This window comes from Camelus bactrianus, chromosome 32, assembly GCF_048773025.1.
Source record: "Camelus bactrianus isolate YW-2024 breed Bactrian camel chromosome 32, ASM4877302v1, whole genome shotgun sequence".
Classification (NCBI taxonomy): domain Eukaryota; kingdom Metazoa; phylum Chordata; class Mammalia; order Artiodactyla; family Camelidae; genus Camelus; species Camelus bactrianus.
Window position 1 is genome coordinate 19,760,616 of NC_133570.1, and position 16,269 is coordinate 19,776,884.

The window sequence follows — 16,269 nt, forward strand, 5'->3', positions numbered from 1 at the left end:
CATAGGGGTATCAGTGCAAATGTTAGTGGGCCAGTTTTCACATCAAACTACATTCTTTCTGGAATTTAATTGAGGGGGCAAGTTTCCATTTTTTTAAATCAAAAAAACAAGAGCAATAAACAGGTATTTAGTGAATCCAGGTATACTAAGTTTGCATAAAGTCTAAGAGTTATTTTAAACTTAACTTTTAAAATGGATGATAGAAGCACTAAATAGTGGTTAGAAATAGAAACAATACACTGTCATCTGCTTCCTCCAGTCCATCTACCAAACTCTGTGTTTGTTTCATGCTCTCTGCTCCCTCTCCTTTAAAGGAGGATGCACTATCCTTCCCTCTTCCAGCCCCTCGAAGGCCTCCACTTGTGCACCAGCTTCTACCCCCTTCTCCTCTGCTCAGCTTCGTGGCTCCAGCATTTCTCTTCCCTGCCTTCTGTATTAGTGAGTTTCCTTCTTTACCAGATCACTGCCATCGGCATACAAGCGTGGTGTAGTGCCTCCTGTTTCATCAAAGCCCTTTCTGGGTCCTGCATCCCCCTCCAGGTATTAACTCATTTCTTGTATCTCATTTCTTCACAGCAGAGCTCTTCAACTCTTCTCCATTTACTGTCTCAAATTCTTCCCTCCCATTCTCTTTTAACCCACCACTTTACCAGAGCTGCTCTAGTTAAGGTCACCAGTGACCTTCATGTTGCTAATCCACCAATCAGTTCTCAATCATCTATTTTTAAAATTGCAGTATAATTGATATATAACATTTTATTTCAGGCATACAACACATTGATATAAATATAAATCACAATGTGATTTATACACAAGGTTTGTCTCAATTGCTAAAAGATAACCACAAAACCTAGTTAACATCTGTTACCATACATAGTTAAAAAGTTTTTTTCTTGTGATAACTTTTAAGACGTACTCTCTTGGCAACTTTATAAGATACAGTACAATATTACTAACCTGTAGTCACCATGCTATGCATTGAATCCCCCTGACTTACGTATTTTATAACTAGAAGTTTGTACCTTTTGACTGTTTTCACTTCTTTGATCCATCATTAATATTTGGCACGATTTAATCATTCCTTTCTTGAAACACTTTCTTCAGTTGACTTCCAGCACGTACTCTTAGTTCCCCTCTACCTCACCAGCTAGTCTTTTTCTGTCTCCTTGGCTGGTCCTGCCTTACCTCCCCAGTTCCGAATGTTCCTCCTCAGAGCTCAGCGTTCAGGCTGCTCCTCTATCTACCCTCCTTCTCTAGGGTTTCATCTAGTCTGTTGACTGTTATCTGTATACATCTTCAGCTCAGACCTCTCCACTCAACCCCAGACTCTCATATCCATTTGTAACTACTCAGTGTCTCCCCTTGAATGTCTTAATGGTATTTGTCTTAACTTGTTCAAAACCTAGTTCTTGATTTCCACATCCCTTCCCCTCAAACCTGATCTTCCAGATGTCTTCCATCTCACCAAATGGCAGCTCAGTCCTTCGATTTATTTAGGGCAAAAACTTTTATGTCATCCTCAGCTCTCCTTCCTTTCATATTTCACATTCACTCTGTTAGTAGATTCTGTAGCTCTGCTTTCAGAATATATCCAAAACCTGATTACATGTTGCTACCTCTGCTATTCCCACACTGGTCAGTCCAAACCACTGTCTTCCCCTGCTTCAATTCCAGGGAGTCAATCCAGCAGCCTGTGGGATCCTTCTGAAACATACTACAGACCATGCCATTCCTCTGTCGAGAAATCTCCAGTGACTTTCCATTTCACACAGAGAATAAGTCACAGTCCTTAAAATGGCCTGCAGGGCTCTCCTAGAGTTTACCTGTTTGGGCTCATTTTCTGCCATCCTCCACCTCATGCAGTGTCCTTCAGCCACAGCGGCCTCCTTTAGTTCCTCACAAATCACAAGCACATGCTCACCTCACAGCAAGACCATTGTGCTGGCGGTTGCCTCTGTGTGGAGCAGCCCCTCCACCAGGTGCCTGTGTGACCTGCTCTCTCTTCCGTCAGGCTTCGCCCATGAAGCCTCGTCACACCGCCTTGCATGTGCTCTGGCCCTCTTCCCCTGCCTTATTGTTGTCCGTGGCACTGGCCACCTCTCCCCACACCTAGAGCAAGCTCCTCCAGGGCAGGAGGGCTGTCATCTTATTGTTGCCCACCCAGCACCTGTGGAGCCGTTTGGGGTATGTGAGATGCCCAGCAGCGATGTGCTCAATGACAGGTCTAGACGCGTGTTCTCCGTTCAGACCCAGATTGCACACTGGCCTTCTGTGCCCAGTTTATATGCTGTTGCTTTTGAGGGTGACTGCTAACTTAGGACCTCGGAGACTGTTTACCAGGAAGGCCAAGAGGATTGGGGGTGCCAAGGTCCCCATCTTTGCTCTTTTGACTTGGGAGTGACAGTGGTTGTGGTTGTGAGGAGACGGCGATGGCATGGCTTACTTGGTTCCCCCATCCTTCCTGAGTGTGGACTGAAGTGCACATCAGGGATGTTAGGGAAGGTCACCCAGCTGGGCTGACCTTCCCCCAGAAAATGCATACCCCTAGCTAGATTTTTCCTCTTTGGACTCCTATAGGTGAAACTGGTGCAACATACCTATTCCTGCCTCTTTGGAACATTCCTGTGCAACAATGCCAAGGAGAGAGGAGAAAAGCATACTCAGGAACGGACATGTTCTGTGTGGTCGCTGCTGCGGGCAGGCAACAAAGCTTTCAAGAACCTACTGTACTCCTCTCAGTCAGAAACCGTATGTATCCTTCAGCCTTTTCTCTCTGATCAGCAGGATGAATTTGAGGATAGGGACATATGAGAGCCTTTTTGAGTAGCGACTGGTTTCTCGAAGGCATCTCAGTTGTCTCTGGACAGGTTGGTTCCATTTTTTTCCAACCACTCTTTCCTGAGAAAGGCCTGTTTTCTGGTGATGCTCTGCCCTGCTTCTGACTACTTGTTCAGAGCAGTTTGACTTAATGCACATCTCTACTTTGCCACTCTAGACACGAATATTTCCGGCATCTCTGCCAGACCTTAACTTATTCCTAGAATGTTCTGTCTAACAAGTGGAAGAGGCATGTAAGTTCTGTGGATGCTCCTGATAGCTCAGAAGGAGCTGCCACCAGGCTCCCAACACCATTCCGGTGTCCACAGGCAGTGATACTGTAGCTTCTGTCTCAGCAGAAAACTGTGTGACACTTGCCTGTGTGTCTGTGATTTTCTGCTCACATGGAGAACTGGCAGGCCCTTTAATCAAAGGAACACCTTCTGTTAAGCAGAGAAGGAGGCACTTATATCTGTGTTGGTACACGGTAATGTTCCTTTTGTCAGAATGCGTCTTAAATTCTAAAGTCACAGGGAGGCTAATCAGAGGTTAAATTGCTTTGCTGGACTATTAATAAATGTCTTACTACAGTTAAGTAGTCCAAGGAAAGACTGAAACTAGCTGCCTCTCTTTCTCCTGTGCTGCTGGGGAAGGAACAATATAGAAGAAAATTCCCCCTTTTTCACATGATTAATTTAGATGATCCTATAAAACAGGTTTGATAGTGAATTCTGAAGCCAAGCTTTTGTACCAGGGAACAGTCACCATCTAGCAGAATGACTCACTTTCTTGTGCAGTAAAAGCAGTAAATTAGGCTGAGAAAAGCTAGTTACTCAATGAAGGTGACCTAAGAAATAACTAATGAGAAAAGGATTAAAAATTTTTTTTAGATTTTCATGCCTACTGAGGCTCTCAGGTGAAAAGTGTTGCCCAAAACAACAGCAGACTAGCTGTGTACAGGTCCTGCTGGGGGACAGAGCTGCATCCACTCACGCTGATGCCCTTAGAGAGCATGCAAGACATGTTGGGTGTTCCAGCTTGGTGCATTCTTCACCCTCATTTCTAGATGTTTCTAACACACTTGCTGGAACTCGTTTAAACCTACGTCCCGGCTCTCTCCTCAGGTACTGTACCCCGTGTGCCACGTGCGTAACCTGATGCTGTGGAGTGCGGTGTACCTGCCCTGCCCATCCCCGTCCACCCCAGCGGACGACAGCTGTGCACCATACCCAGCCCCTGGTACCAGCCCTGATGATCCGCCCCTGAGTCGGTGAGCCCATGGTTGATACCAAGACCTCAGGTCCTGTGTGGGTGTTTTCCCAGGGATGGTCAGAGATCATGACCTTGTCTGGCTCCACATGTCTTTCTTAGGTCTCTGAAGTTTTCATAGGGAAAGTAAAAGGGTTCTGGGCTCTGAGGCTGTAAGAGCCTTGTTCCCTAAAGAGTATTGGGCCCATTGCTGCATCGCCTGCTGCATGCACTGAGCAGTTTCTCAGTGATGGAGCAAATCCTCTGGGTTCCTTGTGACCCTCTGACTTGAGTTTTAGCCACTGCTCTGCTCCTGCCTCCCTGCCATGATCTGTCATCTTGGGTTTGAAAGGCAGATGTGTCAGATGATAGATGATACAAGCTTTGACTTTGCAACTTATGAATTAGCTTTATTGAATTCAGACTGATAATAAGTTAATGTAAAATACTGTAATATCAGAAAATCAGCAGTTCTACCCTTCTTTGCCACCAGTTGAGAAAGATGGCAGTATCACGAAGAATGTTTTTTAAAACAGCATTTGCTGTTGGCTTATTCGTATGTGTTGGGCATGGGGTAGGGGTGTTGCCAGAGGAATCAATTATGAAATGACTGCCTGGTGAAACCTGTTGACTGCTACTTTCCTCAGATTCTCATTTCCCCCAAACTCCTTTCTTTAGGCTACCAAAAACTAGATCATTTGACAATCTGACCACAGCCTGCGACAACACGGTGCCTCTAGCCAGCCGGCGCAGCAGTGACCCAAGCCTGAATGAGAAGTGGCAGGAGCATCGGCGCTCGCTGGAACTGAGCACCCTGGCCAGTCCTGGAGAGGAGCCTCTTGATCCTGACAGCCTGGGGAAGCCGACCAAAGTGCTGGGTGGCGCCGAGCTGTCTGTTGCAGCTGGAGTGGCTGAGGGGCAGATGGAGAACATTTTGCAAGAGGCCACCAAAGAGGAGAGTGGGGTAGAGGAGCCTACCCAGAGGGCGAGGCAGGAGGTCAAAGAGGAGGAGGCTCATCTAGAAAAGGAGAGCAGGGGGAAGACCCCTGAGGGCCCAGCTGTCATACTTCATCAGGAACCAGAACTGGGGGGTGCTGCTCTGAGGAGTGATCTGGGCACCAGCCTTCTTCTGTTCTCACAGGGTATTCCTGAGCAGCAGGGTGGGCACAATGTAGTCCCCAGTTGTCTCCAGGAGCCCCCCAAGGGAGAGGATGCCCAGGACATCCCTGTGGAACAGTCTCGAATAGGAGCTATCGCAGAGGACAGGGAGGAAGCTGTCCTTCCAATCCCAGTAGATGCGAAAGTTGGCTATGGTACCTCACAGTCAAGTTCTCTGCTGCCCTCCCAAGTCCCATTTGAGGCCAGAGGACCAAACACGGACAGTTCCATGGACATGTTAATGGAAGATAAAGCAAAGTCAGAAAGTGGGCCCCAAGACCATCATAGACCTTGCCTGGTAACCAGTGGCAGGTTCAGTGGCAAGGACGTGCTCCCTCAAGCCATGGAGCCCAGGCCTTTGGAGAGGAGCCTGGCTGAGAGGCCCCAGGTGGGATCTCTGGTGCATAGGACTTCCCTTGGTAGCACCCACAGCCCGACGCATTCTCCTTGTGCCTTGCCTTTAGCCGAATGTAAAGAGGGGCTTGTGTGCAATGGTGCCCCAGAGACTGAAAATAAGGCCTCAGAGCAGCCCCCAGGGCTTAGTACCCTCCAGAAGCACCACACCCCCAATGGGCACTGCGCCAATGGGGAGGCTGGTAGGAGCAAGGACTCCCTGAGCCGCCAGCTGTCTGCCACAAGCTGCAGCTCTGCGCACTTACACTCGAGGAACTTGCACCACAAGTGGCTGCACAGCCACTCAGGGAGGCCATCTGCAACCGGCAGCCCTGAGCAGCCTTCCCGTAGCCACCTAGATGACGATGGCATGCCTGTGTACACGGACACTATCCAGCAGCGCCTGCGTCAGATTGAGTCAGGCCACCAGCAGGAAGTGGAGACCTTGAAGAAGCAAGTCCAGGAGCTGAGGAGTCGCCTGGAGAGCCAGTACCTGACCAGCTCCCTACGCTTCAATGGGGACTTCGGGGATGAGGTGGTGAGTATACCATGGCGCCTCCATAGCTACCCAAGGAGACAGGGCACACTGAGCCGGGCTGCCCTTTGTACAGATTTCTGAAAGAATTAGGTCCAAAGTAGTAGCCCTGTTGAGAGAGGCTGGAGGTCAGCCTCAGCCAGGTGATTGGCAGTGTGCCTCTTTTTCTTTCCTGCCTTGCTTACTTCCCACGAGTATCCTGTTTAGGTAGCTAGAAGGAAGAGTTCACACTCACTGTGTGGGTGGTCAAATCTCTTGGGAGAGAGGATCATGAGTCTTAGGAGCTTAAATGGCAGAGTGACATTTGTAGGGCAGCGTCAAATATTCTTGACAAATTACAGTGCCTGTTCTGCCCCAGTAGCTGGTAAACAATTAGCCGCCCCTCCACCCCGACAGGAGCTGTAGCTGTACAATTTAGTTCTTTTTAAACAGTTATCTGTACCCAGCCTGGAGCAGGTAATGGCAGTAGAAATGGGGAGAAGGATTGATTTCTAGCACTGTTGGGAGTTAGCACTAATGGGGCCTGGTGACTGGAAGTGGGGATACCTCAGGGGAGGTCCTCAAGCAGGTTCTCTCCTTACTGGTGGGTCTGACTGGATGTGTTCAAGTACAAGTGTGAGTCTGGCTCTGAAGCAGTCAGCGTACATTAAAGGCGGGCTCATCCAATGACTTTCAATTCAAACTGACTTCTTGGTTTTCCCTTATACTAATGATGGTTTCTCGTTTTCCCAAAGAGTCCTTCAGAGAAAGGAGGACAGGCCCAAAGCACTCAGTTTCAACACACAGATGTAAGTGGCAGGGTTGGATTGACAGGCCCCCCTAGAGCAACTGACACTGAGTTACCACTCCAGAATCACTGTACACAGCCTTAGACGGTGTATCCCTCTTCCAGCTGAGCTCTCAACCCTGTCTCTGCACCTGCTCAACCCAGTTCTTGATGGCTGAGGCACCTAGAGATTCAGCAGCCCTAACACCCAGGCCCACCCCAAGTCCCTAGTGCTCCCTTCTTTACCAAGCCCTTTCTTCTTCTGGGAGGAGACCGGGTTCATTCTGTTCAGCTGTGTTTGTTTGCCAACAGACTTCAATTCCTGACTCGGAAAGCAATCTGGATCAGAACTGTTTGTCTCGCTGCAGCACAGAGATTTTCTCTGAAGCCAGCTGGGAGCAGGTGGATAAACAGGACACGGAGGTACAGGCTCAGCCCCTGTTCTGAGTGCCACCCATGCAACTGTTAGCGGTTCTTCTCCACCCCATCCTTTACCCTGCCCCTGGCCAAGGAATGACCTCATAGCACACTTAGCCTCGAGCCTCTCTGCATCTCAGCGCCTGTGAAACCCCATCAAGCCTAGAATTTTTGAGCCAGGGAGACTCAGCAAGCCGGCCTTCTCCTCACTGCCTCTATGAACTAGAGCCTCGCCAGCTCTCATAGTGACCCAGGGTGCTGTTGCCTGCCACTTGATCTCAGGGGAGTTTGGAGCCCTCTCAGGGAAACGATTTGGACGCCTTTCTTGTACTGCTGACATCAGACCTGCTGGGCTGGTGCCACTGGAGCCAGTGTGGTCCTTGTGACTCTTGCTGCCCCCAGCATGGCTCTGCTGGCTCCAGCTGGATGGCCCATCTCCTGTCACTAACCTGGCCCCATCTGTTTTACAGATGACCCGTTGGCTCCCTGACCACCTGGCTGCCCACTGCTATGCGTGCGACAGCGCCTTCTGGCTTGCCAGCAGGAAGCACCACTGCAGGTGCCTTTGTGGGTTATGGCGGGGTGGGCAGGGGTGTGGAGGCTGAGATTTGGTCCACAGAGCCTGCAGGTTGGAGAGACGCAGGCGTCTGGCTGGCAGTATTCTGAGGCAGAGCCCAGGGCTCTACAGGACCCCAGTTCATCTTTTGTTCCTCTGAAATTGGTGTTTGCAGAACTGCATTTGGTATCTTTCTTCCATTTTAGTGATCATGAGTAATTTTGAAATGTGCAAGTTATGTCCCTTTGTACTATTACTTTGCTTCCTGGATTGGTAGAGCAACAGCCACCACCCAAACCACCATTTCTTATTCCTAGAATAAAATTTCTTTCCATTCAGCATGGTTGTTATAAGCAAAAACAGTTTTCCTGCTGTGGGTAGGGAACTTCATTTTCCTACTCCTTACCCTGCTCCGTGACCCCACACTTGTTGAGGGATACTAGGGGGCATAGCTGAGGAGATAGTCTTCGATCCTTAAGGCTCCTGACTTCTTTCTTCTTTCTTGGTTGGGGTAGTGAGTTGCTAGGGATGCTTTGCCCCAGCTGGGGTGATGGCTGGAGGATGTTCAGTGTTCTTGGGATAGGATTTTATCTGACTTGTGACATAGCTCACCCACACAAGTGGAACTGGATTGAAAGTGGAACCACCTCTCTGTTTAGTAATGATGCCTTCTAGGACTCCCCACCTCCCCACCCTCACCCCAAGCCCAAATGTCTTTGGTTGGCTTCTCCTCTGAGCTCTCTCTCCCCTCCTTGCAGGGACACTGACCGTGTTGATCAAACGTGGTGAGCATTTGCAACAACCTGTCTGTGATGTCTGCACATCTACAATAACTTCCCCACACTAACGCTGCCATTTCCCCCTCTCTGCACTCATTGGGATGAAGCTTGGAGCTGGGAGCACACACAGGCAGGTGGGGTCAGGTTTGGGGACCAGAGCAGCCAGTTGAGGAGACCATTAGAGCTGAGTTAGGCTGCAGCCATGGGTGCCCCTGCTGATGGCACAGGTCAGCTAAGCCATCTTGCTTATGACAAGAAGTGGTGTGGTGCTTCAGCAAGGACTGGTCTCGTGGAGTAGCCCGTTGAGGGATTTTAGAGCTGTTTCTTTTGGGTCATTTATTCGTTGAGATGCCAGAATGATGATGGTGACTTCCAAGTCAAACAGCATCACTGCTCCTTTTTTTTTTTCTTTCTTTCTTTTTTTTTTTTTTAAAAAGAGCCCAGTACTAAACAGAAGTGGTCTTTCCAGGAAACTATGTTAGCATGGAAGACATAAGGGAAAACTCTACTTAGGGTCTATCAGGATCCCTTGAAAGAAGGCAGAGAGAAAAGCTTAACTGATCAAATTCATGTCAGGCTTTTGAGCTGAATTCTAGCAGGTAGGTTAAATGTACACATTCAGAAATAGATTTAGGTAATTATTCTCTGTAACCACGGGTTTTTGCTGACTAATGCTTTTCAGAAACAGTTGTGAAGTACTCACTGCATTCTAGAAGATGAAATCTTGTGTGTTTGTTTTAGTTGTCTGTCTTTCCATTGCCCCTTGTCTAGCTTTTCCTTTTGTGGTATTCTTTTGTCCCCAAAGGGTATTTAGTATGCTCTCCTCCATGTTCAAGTGGTCCTTAATCCAGCAGTGGGTTTGCTTTCTGAGGAGGAGTATAGATGAAAAGGTAGTGAGTGATGCTGGCTAAGGAAGATTTGGCTTTAGCTGCTTTCCCCAAGTCTTTGGCAGGCTGTGTCAGGCTCCTCAGTCTCCTGTTCTTGCCTCATCGGCACTGATGTGTACTTTACCCCCCTGGGGTTGCAGGGTGAGCAGAAACTCATCCTCTGCCAGTTCCCTTCCCTGCTAATTGTGCAGGGCATATATTTGGTTGTGCAGGCCTGTCCTGTACAGACAACCTCAGAGTGAGGCTTTCAAATGGAGGAGGGGAGAGAGGCCTGAGGCCTGGGTGCAGGCAGGGCTGATGTTCGCTGGAGATGCATGGGGCAGGGAGTGAGCCATGACTGACTGACACCTATCTAATAAGGGGATGTGTGTGCATGCGTGTTCATCTGTGCTTTTGTCCGTTCACCCTGAGCATGTGTCACTGGTTGCTTGTCTCCTGGCTTCGCGTGCGGGCAGCAAGGCAGTCCTAGATGGCAGCAGTCTGTTCTTCGTGTTTCTGCCTCTGAGCCTTTGGGCAAGGCTCCCCACTCCCCAGCTAGACTGGGAGTTTCTCTCTGAGCGGCTCAGAGGCAGTTCCGTTGGTCTCTGGCCTCTCTGTGATCACAAGCTACATAGAGGCTGTTGCCCAGGTGGGTGTGGCCCCTCTCTTTTCCTGGGCCAAGACTTGCCCATTGAGCTAGCCGCTGCCTTCTGCCCTGGGCCCGTGTGTTCTCACAGCTCTCTCTTGAGCAACATCTTCTGTACACCTGGTAACCTTGAGCCATAGTGGTGAAGCAGCCAAGTGTCTCTGGCCCTAAGGAAGTGGCGTGCGACTGTGCTAGGTAGGGATTCCCTCCCTGCCTGGCTTCTTTCTGGGTTAGACAGTGTTTGATCTTAGAGGAGTGTTTGATCTTGGAGGAGTCTCCAGCACATCTAAATTATATACAGTAAAGCGCTGTCTTCTGAAATTGGTTTCCCTACCCCATGTTTGCTACTGAAACTAACACAGTATTGTTTCTTCTCATCTCAAGGAATTGTGGGAACGTATTCTGCTCCAGTTGTTGTAATCAGAAGGTTCCAGTTCCCAGCCAACAGCTCTTTGAACCTAGTCGAGTGTGCAAGTCTTGCTATAGCAGCCTACATCCCACAAGCTCCAGCATTGACCTTGAACTGGATAAACCCATTGCTGCCACTTCAAACTGAAGCTCAGTGACCTGGGGCGGGCAGAGGCCAAGCTGCAGTTCCTCTGACAGGCCCACACAGCCTGGGCAGACCGAGAGGCCCTTGCACTTTGGAATGGGGACATGGAACCACCTGTGCAGAATGATGGAAATTTGGGATGTACCACTGGATGTAGATTGATACCCCCTCCCATTTTTTTTTTCCTCCCTTTTCTATCCTTCTGTCTCCAAAAAAGAAAAAAGTCCCCTCATCTCAATTTTTTTTTTTTTTTTTTTTTTTTTTTTTGGATGAAAGATCAGAGGTTGCCAGGCTCCTGTAACTATTGAGCTGCCTGCTGTCAGGTGATGCTGAGGTTTGGCTTGGTTCCTCAGAATGGGAGGAAGCTGGTTGAGTCAGGAGTGGAGGCCTGAGATAGTGAGCAGGGAATAAAGTCACTGCTGATGTTTGTGACTGTTACTGCCGCATCAGAGCTGGTTGGAAAAACCTTGCTGCTGAGGACACTAGAAATATCTGCCCCAGGTGCAGTGCTCCAGGTCCCCTCTCCCTCCTGAGAGAGGCTGGGCCAGTCCCACCCCACAGCCAGATAAATGGGATTGGCATTTGGAGGGAGGGGCATGTAGTAAACGGAACCCCGAAGGCCCCCCCTTTGGGGAAGGAAAGGGTACGTTCCTCTGAGGCAAGTGAGAGGGCTGGGAATGGGTGACCAGCATATTCTCTCCACTGGGATTCCCTTTTTATCTTAACCCAGATTGTCTAGGGCTGCCTTCACTGTCAGCCTCCCTCAGCCAGGCTGTGTAGCACTTCCCACCCTCAGGCATAAGGGTGCAGACTGGCCAGAGTGCAGTGTCCTGCTGCTGTGGCCAAGGCCAAAGTATGCCCTGAGCCCAGGCACACCTGGAAGCTCCTTCCCGGGCCTGCTCCCCCAGATAGTCTCTCTTCCTTCCTCAGCCAGCACAGGGAAATCCAGACTCAGGGTTCGAAAAACTCCCCGCTCCCAAACCAAACCAATCATGGATCTCCCCTTTAAGGGGCAGAATCAGCCTTTCAGAGTACAAGCCTCTGGAAAAGGGAGCATGTTCCATACAATCAGCCTTCCCCTGCCGCCCCTTCTTGGAGCGGTGGGAAGGGCCCAGCAATCCCACTGCCCTGCTCCTGTGCTGCTGGCCAGCAGTGAGGGGCCACTTGGTGACTCTGCAGAGTTCCTTAGAGAAGTAACAGCCCGTAGGAGATGCAAGGCACCTTTCCTCAGTAAGCTCTGATGTGGTCCAAAAAGAGCCTTAAATCAAGAATATCTGTGGTGGAGGCGCGTATGGAGAAGAGTGGAAAAGAGTTTAGGTTTGTGCTTTGTTATCTTGGCATCCATGTTTTGTGCCTGCCCTCCCTCCTAGGGGAAGGGCTATGCTTGGCTCTGCTAAAAGCTGCTAGCTGGTAACAGGGCACATTGTGGTGGGCAGTGGGGGTGAGGTCAGGGAACTGTTCTGACTCTTTGGAAGCAGTTCCCTGGCCACAGGCAAGTTGAGTCTCAGGAAGGTGGCTCCTGTGTGTGCCTGGGTACAGTTAAGACGTGACCCAGAAGCCTTCCCTGGAGCTGTCCAGGCAAAGCCAAGAGCATCTGAGTACGTCTCTGACTTCCCAGTGGCAGCAGGTTGCTCAGAATTTGAGTTTAGTGAAACAGGGTGTAAGTTCTTCTCCACACTCTGTGTGGTCTGGCCTTGCAGATAGGGAGAAGTCAGTCTAATTAAAGATTGTGCAGTTCCTAGTGACAGGTGCCAAGAGGTTATGATACGGGTTTCTTGGGTCTGATGTACAGTGTGAATAAATGCTTGCAGCTCTTAAGCCCTTTTTTGATCAATGAAGCACTTTTTTATTAATATTTTCTTTGTATGTAAAGGAGGAACCGTAACTCTCCGTAGCTGTAAATATAACCCTTTTCTCTTAAAGAGGAGTCAGTGCTCCTATATTTTTCATTTTTTTGTCAAAGCAAGAAGTAAATACTTTAGAACTGTTAAATATATAAATAAAGTAAATAAAGTTTAGTGTTCCGCATGGTAGCATTTGCTAACACGTTCTAATTCTTTTCCCTGTGGTTTATTCCCTCCTCATCCCATTTTTCTCTTACACAGAAGCAATTTGAGGTGCTGCTGGGAAAATGAACTTTGGCAAAGGAAAACTACAGACTTATTTTCAACTCTTGGCAAGGAGCCGTATCATGATGCCCACATACTGAAATACATTTCCTTGATGGTTTTTGCCCTGATATCTCCAGAGCTAAAAAGGCAAAGCAGTCAGACATCTTAACAATCAGCCGTTCTTCCTTATCTGAAGAACTGAACATCAGCAGTAACTAAAACTGTCCTCCAGGTTTTTTTTTTTTTCCCCTGCTGTTGCTGATTTCAGGGCATCCAGTGCTCTGGCCCATTAAGCCCAACCCAGCCAGGGAGCATCAGCTGCACCTGTAGCAGCAGTTGAGCACAGAGGCCTGCATGCAGTGGAAGCCGGAAAGTGTTGGGGGGAAGGTGACGAGAAGGTGTGTCTGCTCTGCCTGTCCTTGGATGAGAGAATCCTGGGTGGGCAGAGAGACCCTAGGGCAGGAACTGAATTGGAATGTGAGTGAGTTACGTGCCTAACCAGAGGTATCCTCCCTCCTACACAGAGGGAAGAACCTCTGCTCCTTAGACCTGCAATCAGCTGAGAAGGCCATAGCTTCTGTCACTTGACTAGTTCTTGCTTTTCGCGGAGGTGGATTTTCTTTCCCGTGTCATCTTGGGCACCCTTCCCATCCCCCAGGCCTGTGGGGGCACATGTTATACAGTTCCTCCCTAGGGAAGGTAGGTACTGAGTGGTGCCCAAATCTCTACTTAGTTGGGCTGGGCTGATGAGTAACCTGCTCAGAGACACCTCCAGGGTCACTTGCTGGATGTACTCACTGCCTCAAGTCCACAGGCACTTAAAAACAGCTCAGTTGGTTCCAGTCTGAGAGCTGTGCGGGCCATCCTGCAGATGTTTGAGAATTAGCCTGTCCTCTGGGAGGAAAAAGTGCCACTGCAGCTGCCTTCAGTCCATCAGGGACCTGAGCTTGTGTTCAGACCAAATTGTAAAAACCTGAGTGTATGTCATAACCGATGTGTGTCTACACAAAGCTCCTACTGTTTCTGAGGTCTAATGGTTTAGTCCTCAGTGAGTTAAAAAAAAACACCAGTAGAACGTAGCAAAGCTGTGATGACCGTAGATGGGGAACTTCCGGAGTTAGGAAGATGAAGAGCTAGGCTGCCGGTGAGACCTGTACAGTGTGGGTGGAAGATGGCTGTCTGTGGAGAAGAGAAGTTCTCCGAGGATGAGGCCAGCTTTCTTCAGGCTGTCACATGGAGGAATGTGGTCTGAGCAGTGGTCCTAACTGTGACCTTGAGCTGCCAGGATGTCCCCCTCCTGTTTTTTTTCCTATCCTGGTTGTCTTAATATTTTCTATCTATACTTTGGTCTATTTAATCCCCGTCCAAAAATGACAGGGCTGCCTTAATCCACTGGGACTTCTAGTGAAGATGTATAGAAAATTTTTTCTTTAGTAATTTTGCTAACATGCTCACTGTTCATTTCTATGTTAGCAAAGGAATATTCTAAGAAAAAGGTACTGTGGTAGATTTAAAGGGGAATGAACAAAATGCTGCTGGAAGACTTGTTAATTTCCAGCTATTACAAAAATATAAGAATGGGAAGTGAGAGTAAACCCTAGAATATGATTTTGGGCCTTTGTCCTTGAGACAGCTGATAGACTTGACCGCTGCACTTGAGGCTGGAGATCCCATGCCCACTGAAGTCGTTAACTCTAGCTCTGACCTCTACTGATTTCTTAAGAATGAGGGCTGCTTTGAAGGTGCTGTTGCAGGAATTCATTTAGCTGATGTGTGTTCAAGTGACCTGTTGTCCAGGGCTCCAGCTGTACCCACCCGATTGCATTAGCAGAGGGTAAGGCTAACAGTTAAAAGTGGGCCCTGGGCTGTGGAGCGAAATGACTGACTCTCCATTTGGAGTTGTGGAAAATATGGCAGGAGTCCCAGCTGTTTAATTTCTAGTCATTTTCTAAGAACATTTGTTCTAAGTCGAGGTTACTGATGAGATGTCTGGAGGGCAGGACCAGAATGTGAGAGGCTTCTAGCAGGTATAGGAGGCTGTGCTCTTAAGCCTCTGACTGAAGTACCAGTGTTCCTGCCCCCAGCACATAACCACACTGACGCTTTGGTCCTCTCCCTCGAGTGAAGTTTACCTGCTGCACATTTGTGCAGGTAACAGCTGCCCTTCTGGTTGAACGGGCTCTTTTAGGCTAGGCAGTTGTTCAGAGGCATGAGGGGAAAGGGGAAGGGTACCCTCTGAAATGGGAATTACAAAGTTTTTAAATGCTGCTATTGTATTTTATTTACCACTGTCTTTTCGATAATATCCAAGTTCTTAGTCAGTTTTTGTTACAGCGTTCATAGCAGTTGTATTTCAATTGTATTTCCAGTGAAATTTGTTTTACAGTGGCATTTAAAATTGAACTTTAACTGCTTCCTGATTGGTTTGATTTTCTTTTTTTTTTTTTAATGCAAACTTAACCCATGAGGCTTGGATCCTGGTTAATATACTATGTGTTGCTGCTGACAGTAGTGCCTGCCTATTGTAACAGCATTGATTGTGCTGAAGCCTCGGTGTAAACTAAATAAACGTGTCATTTTCACCCACAAACAGTTGTTCAGCCCCTGGACTCGGTTGCCAGTGTTGTGACCAGTGTTTTAGGTGCCAAGAATAAATCAGCTCAGCCCTGTAGCCTGTCCAAGAACCAGGGAGGGGCCTGGCCAGGAGGGGGCAGCAGGAGTCAGTGTTTCTGTTTCAGAGGCCTGGGACTTGAAATCGTGACATTTAGAACTAAGAGGGACCTTAGATCATGCAGTTTCCTGGTTTCCATGCTGTTCTGTGGGGAGCGAGTCTCCAGTCCCATTCAGTATTAGGCGTCCAAGTCAGATCTGATTTAGAAGAAAGGTTTTGATACTTAAAAGTCTGAAGTTAGTGATCAATCCAACCTCTTGGTTTTTTGTTGCGGAAACTGAGATTCAGGTATCAGCAAAGATTCATCCAGGGTTACCAATGAATAAACAGCAAAATCTGAGTAAGAAACTTTCTCTTCTGATCCCTTCAGGTCAGTACTCTGAGGCTTCCAGAAAGCAGCCTTAGATAAATAGCTATTTTAATCTGGTTCTCTTTCAGTTAGCCAAGCCAGGAATCTTGCAGAAGAGCTTAGCAGTTGTTACCAAAAGGCTTAAACTATGGGCCCTACTCTCGCTGCTAACTAAAATCAGAAGGTTTTGATATTACAATGCAGGGTTTTTGTTTTTCATTTTAACCTTTCAAGTACATAAAAACAAATGTTAATAGCATGAGCTAAGTTCAAGTCATAATGTCTTAAATCAGTGGGGTGACAAGGGTGGAAGGAGCATTTTTGACCAACGCAAATGGGTTAGCTGTGAACTGTGTCAGTATCTAACTTATTTCTGAATCTGTTTTGTATGGTATAGAGGGAAA

The 16,269-nt window shown here is 48.3% G+C and overlaps 1 protein-coding gene across 14 annotated transcripts in view; it reads left to right on the forward strand.

Annotated features, from left to right (window-relative positions):
* MTMR3 (myotubularin related protein 3) overlaps positions 1 to 12,767 on the forward strand; it is a 113,423-nt gene extending 100,656 nt beyond the window's left edge. For 6 of the 14 annotated variants that reach the window (XM_074356309.1, XM_074356314.1, XM_074356312.1 and 3 more), the window contains 8 exons: positions 2,578 to 2,748; positions 3,942 to 4,087; positions 4,744 to 6,154; positions 6,886 to 6,939; positions 7,230 to 7,340; positions 7,805 to 7,893; positions 8,649 to 8,675; positions 10,566 to 12,767. In XM_074356309.1, coding sequence (XP_074212410.1) covers positions 2,578 to 2,748; positions 3,942 to 4,087; positions 4,744 to 6,154; positions 6,886 to 6,939; positions 7,230 to 7,340; positions 7,805 to 7,893; positions 8,649 to 8,675; positions 10,566 to 10,737 — 2,181 coding nt within the window. In that variant the 3' untranslated portion in view covers positions 10,738 to 12,767. The remainder of the gene's footprint in view (positions 1 to 2,577; positions 2,749 to 3,941; positions 4,088 to 4,743; positions 6,155 to 6,885; positions 6,940 to 7,229; positions 7,341 to 7,804; positions 7,894 to 8,648; positions 8,676 to 10,565) is intronic. The other 8 variants (XM_074356316.1, XM_074356317.1, XM_074356318.1 and 5 more) reach the window with 5 other exon arrangements.
* Positions 12,768 to 16,269: the final 3,502 nt, after the last annotated feature.